This window comes from Henckelia pumila, unplaced genomic scaffold (assembly GCF_033568475.1).
Source record: "Henckelia pumila isolate YLH828 unplaced genomic scaffold, ASM3356847v2 CTG_461:::fragment_3, whole genome shotgun sequence".
Classification (NCBI taxonomy): domain Eukaryota; kingdom Viridiplantae; phylum Streptophyta; class Magnoliopsida; order Lamiales; family Gesneriaceae; genus Henckelia; species Henckelia pumila.
The window spans coordinates 12,318,073-12,325,285 of record NW_027331831.1 but is presented as its reverse complement, the minus strand read 5'-3'; the positions used below and the strand labels follow the sequence as shown (position 1 = coordinate 12,325,285).

The following is a 7,213-nucleotide window of genomic DNA, read 5'->3' as shown; positions in this document are numbered from 1 at the left end:
ATATCACATAAATAAGGACATGTGTATGGATCATTGTAATCTAAAATGTTCATAAGGTGTTTTAGATAATTTTTACCTTTAATTAAAAATTGCATTGGCTTTCAACTATTTGGGATTAGTGTAGATATCGTTATTTTTATGTCCGAGGGATCAATCAACTTAATCTCCTTTGTTTACCTTTGATCGCCTATCCAGTCCACAATTGGTAGCAAGTTCCCTTGCCTGATTGCACTAGTAAACAAGCAGGATTTTCTATATATATATATATATATATATATATATATATATATTCGCTAAGCAAATTGTGTTTAGGTTCATCAATAGTCAAATATTTATAATAAAATTAACCTCATGAGCTCACTTAAATCGCTCGATGGGATTTATCAAACCAAACTCATGGTAACTTGCTTTGATCTCATGATCGTGTTCCATTATAATCTCAATTGACGATCGATTATCATCATGATCTGACGAGTTTAACTTTCTCGTTGGTATAATTATGAAAAGTCAAACTTTTCAAGCCAATAAGTTTAAATATGGTAGTCGTCTATTTTGAAACATCTCCACTCAAATTAAACAGTTTCACTTCCTTTTACTGTTTTCACTATTAATCTTACTCTCAAATTCAACATATAAAAGCTTATCATTTGATCTTATCAAACTCATGATATATATCAATTTTAACTCTTTGAATTTATCTATCTCAACGGAAACAAAAAAACTAATGCTTTTATGACCCTCAATAGTTCGGTGATACATCTAACATTGAGTTCACAACTTATTGTGGTACGGGACATGCAATATACGTCCCTTATTTGAAATTACCCTAGTCAGCCACATTTTATTCATCAATTCTTTGATAATAAGAATACCAGAACTCATTTATGATTGGACTCATCAAATCATGTTAAGAACATCTAGTAGCATCACTCCATGATTTTCTAGGTATCACTGATAGTATATGCAAGAACTAATAGATTATGATTAATATACCGTACGATCTCTTCATCTCATAATATATTCAAGGTATTTAACTATGCATCTTGCATGAGTATACTGATAATGTAAATGCCAAAATCCAAAAAATATAAATTATATTAAAACAAAAATTATTTATTACACTTGAGCAAATAATGGTCGCTACCAACAGTTGGCTTGCTGGACATCTACTCTAACAAGATCAGCACTCTAATTAAAAGAAAATAAAACGAAAAAAGTTCAAATTAATGAACTAGGCAAAGTCCATCGTTACGCCACCATTTTTTTGTTTTGTTTTTTAATGCACATATTCTTAATATGTTCAAGGAAATAAAAAGAGTTGAAGATAAAAAAGAGTTTACGAAGAATTAAAATGAGGTGAAATGCACGTGGGAAATCAGAGAAAGCAAGGAGAGTTGAAGAAATATCAGGGATTGAGTTGGTATCAAAGGACATCAGTTTGGCCTTTTACAGTATTTAAAGTTTGAAGGTTGAAAAGTTTGTAGCCATATAAAGCACAACCATCTACATACACTGTCCACTTCTTTACTTTTTAGGTTTTGAATACTCATCAAGTTTCATAGAAAGGCGTGTGTAAACCCACCCTAGGGCTTTAACTTTTTCTCTTCTTTGGTAACCTCAAGTACTCATTCAATTTATCATTTTTTTTGTGTATATATTACTTTCTTCTAATTTTATTAAAAATTTTATCTTTTTTTTGTCTATGTCTAAGTGAATACTAATTACGTACCTTTTTTCGAGTAGCTCGCAAATATATTTTAATATTTCGAATCAAACTCAACATTAAAACGTAAAATACTCAATTAGCTTGATTTGTTTTCATATCACATATGTTGGGATGAACCATTTCATTTACACATGATATATTCTTTCGTATGAATGTTTTTTGCGGGTAATTAAGAGATAGGTGAATGATTTCTTAATCATTCCACAGTTGAATGATAGTTAGGTATAATAAATAATTTAACAACTAATGTTCATCATTATTAATATGCAAAGTCATCATTGTCTGTATCGTGTGGTGATTATATATAATTATGTTGAATTCAATGAATAATGTTGTAATTATTCCCTAGTCTTACCATTCAAATTATATTCATCTCTATATCCTTTGACCAAGATATACTTACTATTTCACCCCGAACATATCTTTACTTACTATTTCACCTTTTTTTGACATTTTTAATATGGTCTCTAATAAATTATAAAATATATTTCATTCCAAAATCTGTGTACGAAAACTGAAAAAACCAAAACCACATTAAAAATAATCGACAATACATGATAAACGAAACTATTATATACATTCTCACATATATACGTATATATAAATATCTTATGAGATAAATCAACATGTATATTCGTAAGACGAATTGACACGTTCATATCTCATTAATTGGATGAAAATTAATAATTTCGATATAAAAAAATAATGTATTTTCATGTGTCAAATTAAATAAAAAAACTCATATCACGATATTGACACGTAATATCGTTGATCAAGTACGTGTGTATATTAAAAATGGAAGGACGAATAGTATAATTATGCAGAGGCATATATGAAGTTGGACGTGCATCGAGTAAAATGTCAGTGAAGAAGGCTCAAGGCCCCCACGTGCAGCTCTCTCTATCGCTTTTGTTGACATGACGTGATTGATTTCACTGCTTCTACCTTTAATTCTGCCAAACATTTTGACTCACCAATCCTTTTTTTCTATAAAATTTATTAAATTAATTAATACATAGTTTCTGAAAAAACAAAACATATAGTTGTAGTTACAATATTTTCTGTTGGTTTCGACCGTGTTACGTGACGTCGAGATTAATATTTTCGATCGTTTTTTAAAATTTTTGTTCCTCGAATTTTGAGTATCCTACTCTCACGCAATTTGAAAGGTTCAACAAGCAATCATATTTCACGATCAAGGATGCAGTACTCTTTGTAGTAGTGATCCTTATATATCGTATTAACAATCGAAATATTGTCGAAAAAAAAAATCTCTATTTGAGGGGCTTCTTCCTATACCTATGAATTATATTGGACCCAAAAATGATACATTGAAAAAATCAGTTGGGTCTTCCAATATCAATAGGTTGATTGTTTCGCTCCTGTATATTTGAAGTTTTTTTTCTTGAATCCGAAAAAGAGTACTTGGGTTCTCCCAATAACTAAAAAGTGTAACATGATGTATTTTTACATATAACATTCGTGTGATCATCTGCATGGTGTTATTCCAGATATAATATAGAACGAACCCGTATTTTCTTTTTTTAACTAGGATTAATTAGTTTCATATTTGCCTTTCAAAAAAAAAAAAATTAGTTTCATATTTGTGTTCTTAAGATTTATCTCTTTAATTTAGATCAGTTTTCTTACATGTCCGGAGATGCGAATGATCTTTGTTGTCACATTATCTCAAAGGGCACGATCTTGTTGTCACATTATCTCAAAGGGCACGATTTCCATTGCAATTTTCTTGGTCTCTCGTACCAAACATATATGTGTTTCCAATTAGAATATAAGAAATCTGTTTAATCTTTCTTGTGACATAATTGGTGAAATTTTAAATTTTCATAAATTTCATCTTGAAAAAAATAATTTCTTCTAGCCATAATATAATATCATGTTTAATTAAATATTAAAAAATTTAAGAAGAAGAAGAAGACTACAATAAATCGAGCCAATTAAAATTTTAAAACTACAATTTTTAGTAAATCGATCCAATTAAAATTTTGGCATGGCTCGACCCAAAATGGGGCTTAATGGGCCACAGAACTCAGAAGCGATCAGAAATAAATTATATGTTTGATAGTTGTTGTTGTTTTTTTTGTTTTTGTTTTTTGTTTTTACTTTTAATGTTAATTGAATGCAATGATAAAAATTGTAAACATGTTTTTTTAATAATTGTATAAATTCATATTTATTACTAAAAAACTTAAATTATTTTATAAAATTTTGTAAATTTTTTTTATATAAAATATAAATATTTGTCCAAACGAATTTTTTGTTTTACTCACATGGCATTTATAATAAAGCATATCTTAATGAAATATGTTTATTTATCTTTATCTATATTTTTTAATTGTTTAAATAATCATATCTTCAATAAAATAAAGTTATCATAAAAAATATTTTTAAAAGTTTTAAAAATTATGATAATCTCAAAATTTTTTAAACAAAAAGTATATAGCCAAAAAAATTCAATATATATCTACGAATTGCATGTCAGTGATCTAGAATAAAATTATGAACAAATAAAGAACTCAATTACGTTAAACAAAATAATGAAACAATTTGATTTTTTTTTTCAAAAAAACTATTCCTTTAATATTTATTTTTTAAAAAATAAATATATTTTCTCATACCATTTCAAAATTAAATTTTCATATATATATATATTATAAAGTGGGGAAGAAAAAAGAAATAAAATCTACGAGGGCGAAATGGTCATTTAAGAATTGAGGCAAACTTATAATGGACCCTCCGTAGAGAGGAATTGACTCGAGACACCCCGGCACACATTCGCGGGCGGAATAGCGGCGGCGGGTGCGGCGGCGCAAAGGGGTAGAAGATGCCTACTATAACAAAGCTTTACACGATGGAAGAAGCGTCTGAGCACGACACCAGAGAAGATTGTTGGGTCGTTATTGATGGCAAGGTTCTCCCTTTTTCCTGCTTATTGAAGTGATTATGATTGTTTTAACTGTTATATTCATGGTTTCAATTTATTTTTAAAAAAAATTCCGATTTAATGATGATTTCGGGGAGCTGTTATTGGAAAATATTGGTTTTTTCGATGTCTCGTTGTGTGAGTTTTGGTGTTTGTCTTAATTACGATTCAGCTTGGTGTTTGGAATGGGATCTTTGTTATGAGCTTCGACATGGTTTGAGGTTGAATGACGTTTCTAAATTTTGTAATTACACATGAAACAAGTGTTGTTATTCATTGAGGCGACTGCCGTAACTAGTTTAGTTTCAGATTTTTGGTGTTAGGTCTCAAATATTGACGAGTTTTGTAACTTTAGCTGCCCAAAAAAGTATATGAAGAATGTGTAAATTTAGGAGAAGCCCTACTGTGGTATTGAATCATGTTTCAATGGTCTCTATGATATCTGATCGTCCTATTTAGCATATTGCTCTTTTTCTTCCATCCCACTACCGTCTATTTTCCATGTCCTCTAATCTCGAGCTATTTTTTTTTCCTCTGAATTTGATCCATATTTGGCTTGTGCATGCCTAATGTTTGAAAAAAAATTGCTTGGCTATCTGCCGAGTTTATTTGTTGCTATTAATTTCCATATTTCGAAACTTGTTTAGACTCTGAACACATTGTCTGGGGAAGGATTCAGTTGTAAGGTGAAATCTACTATGTTTTTTAGGTTAGAGAACCTCACTAGTTTGGATTTGGTGCAATCTCTCGATGTATGAGTGGATTTCTCTCTTTCTTTGGTATTGATTGGAGAATTTTCTTGTTCAATACAGGTGCCATGCATAGGACACACAATGCATGTGTGCTATGCCTTTTTTGTGTTATAAGCTACGTAATCAATTGAATCAAATAAAAAAAATTTGAGAAAATCTTCCCGTAAAAATATGATTGTTTACTAAGTTTGGGTAATGTTTTTATGCAAACAGAGAATCTGAATTCCAACTCCATCTATTTAAGCAATAAAAGTAAGGTTATTTGTGTAAATTTGATTTGGAGCACACCAAAAAGACCGAGGAAAATTTATTGGGTGTTTTCGGTTACTACATAATATGGATGAACATGTGACCCATTCTCTAACAATAATGCGCCTGAGATAGTTTGTTTTGCACTTGACAACTAGTATATTCTTGTTATTATGCACATTTCTAGTTTCAACTGGAAACATTGGTTATGCTCCAAAGGATATGCAAAAACATAGATATAGCTTCAGTGGATCGAAAAACAAGTGGATGTATTGAAGAATCTGGTTGGCTGGAGTCTATCAATCAATGGTTCAATTGCTGCAAGTTGATTGTCTACTTGATATTGGTGTTCAAAATATGTAAAAGCTTGCATTTTTGAAGCAGTAGTTTTTTATTCTAAGGTCGTGCATAACCCATTCTGCAAACTCTCACAAAATCTGAGCAGTATTTTCAGCTAATTGAAAAAATTGCCTTGACATTGCGCAAGAATTTTGTTAATTTTTTACTTGTGTGGTGAAGTTCGTTTGCCTGCTAAATTATCCTCTGATTGAAGGCGATGAAATTGGTTTCATTGCATCATCGCATTGTCTATTATACTCGTACAATTTGAAGAACTACTTGATAACAGAAGCTTGATATACAAGGATGATAAGTTTATTTGAGTGATATGAGTTCCTGTTTGCATTTGCCTCATCTTCCTCGTCTGCGAATATGCATGATGAAGTCCTTAAATTTCGGGATTTGTCCTCTTCTTTTTCTCCTGCAAATAAATAACTTTAACTTCTATGTTTAGTTTAAAAAATACATGATCTCTGAATGTTTTGCTTTTATGTCACCAGGTGTACGATGTGACAACATATTTAGAAGAACACCCAGGTGGAGATGATATTTTACTCGAGGTTACAGGTACGAGCTTGTTACATGCTTGAAATATGTTTAATTTGCCTATTCAAAACCCAACCACACAAGTCCCTGATATAAATTGTTCATCCAAAATATTACGGTATGCACTCCTTATACCACAATGAAGGTTTCTTTAATTTTTTCCCTTCAAGGCAAAGACGCCACTGATGAATTTGAAGATGCGGGGCATAGCAAAACTGCAAGGGAACTGATGGGGCAATTCTTCATCGGGGAACTTGATCCGACGGTCCCTGCTATTCCAAAAATGGAGATCGCTTCCAAGAAGCAAAAACTTGAGGACCTCCCAATCCCCAATAAAATCTTGAACTTCAGTAAGCAATACTGGGCTGTTCCTGTTGCTGCTGTTGGCATATCAGTGGTCGTCGGCTTCGTATTCTTACGCAGGAAATAGAAGAAAAAAATCACAGTCGTCCTTGCAAACATAGAGTTATCTTTGTTTGAAGTTTTGATTTTGTGAAACTTGATGCAAAAAACGTTACCCCATGTTCCAGAAACCTAAACAATGTGGTTTAAAGCCATTTTAGTATTATTAATTTTGATGCATTTGTCTTACCGCAAATGTGAAGCACAATGAGTCGATTATTTTTATGAATCGAGCATCGGATTGGGCGAGTTCAA

The 7,213-nt window shown here is 31.1% G+C and overlaps 1 protein-coding gene across 1 annotated transcript; it reads left to right on the top strand.

Moving 5' to 3' along the window:
• Positions 1-4,468: 4,468 nt before the first annotated feature.
• Positions 4,469-7,213, top strand: LOC140872128 (cytochrome b5). Its single transcript, XM_073274888.1, has 3 exons — positions 4,469-4,658; positions 6,511-6,577; positions 6,727-7,213. The coding sequence occupies exons 1-3, from the start codon at positions 4,572-4,574 to the stop codon at positions 6,984-6,986; spliced, it is 414 nt and encodes a 137-aa protein (XP_073130989.1). The 5' UTR covers positions 4,469-4,571; the 3' UTR covers positions 6,987-7,213.

Coding starts and splice junctions, on each gene's coding strand:
- LOC140872128 (XM_073274888.1), top strand. CDS start 4,572: ATGCCTACTATAACAAAGCTTTACACGATGGAAGAAGCGTCTGAGCAC. Junction 4,659..6,510: donor GGGTCGTTATTGATGGCAAG/GTTCTCCCTTTT, acceptor TTATGTCACCAG/GTGTACGATGTGACAACATA. Junction 6,578..6,726: donor TATTTTACTCGAGGTTACAG/GTACGAGCTTGT, acceptor TTTCCCTTCAAG/GCAAAGACGCCACTGATGAA.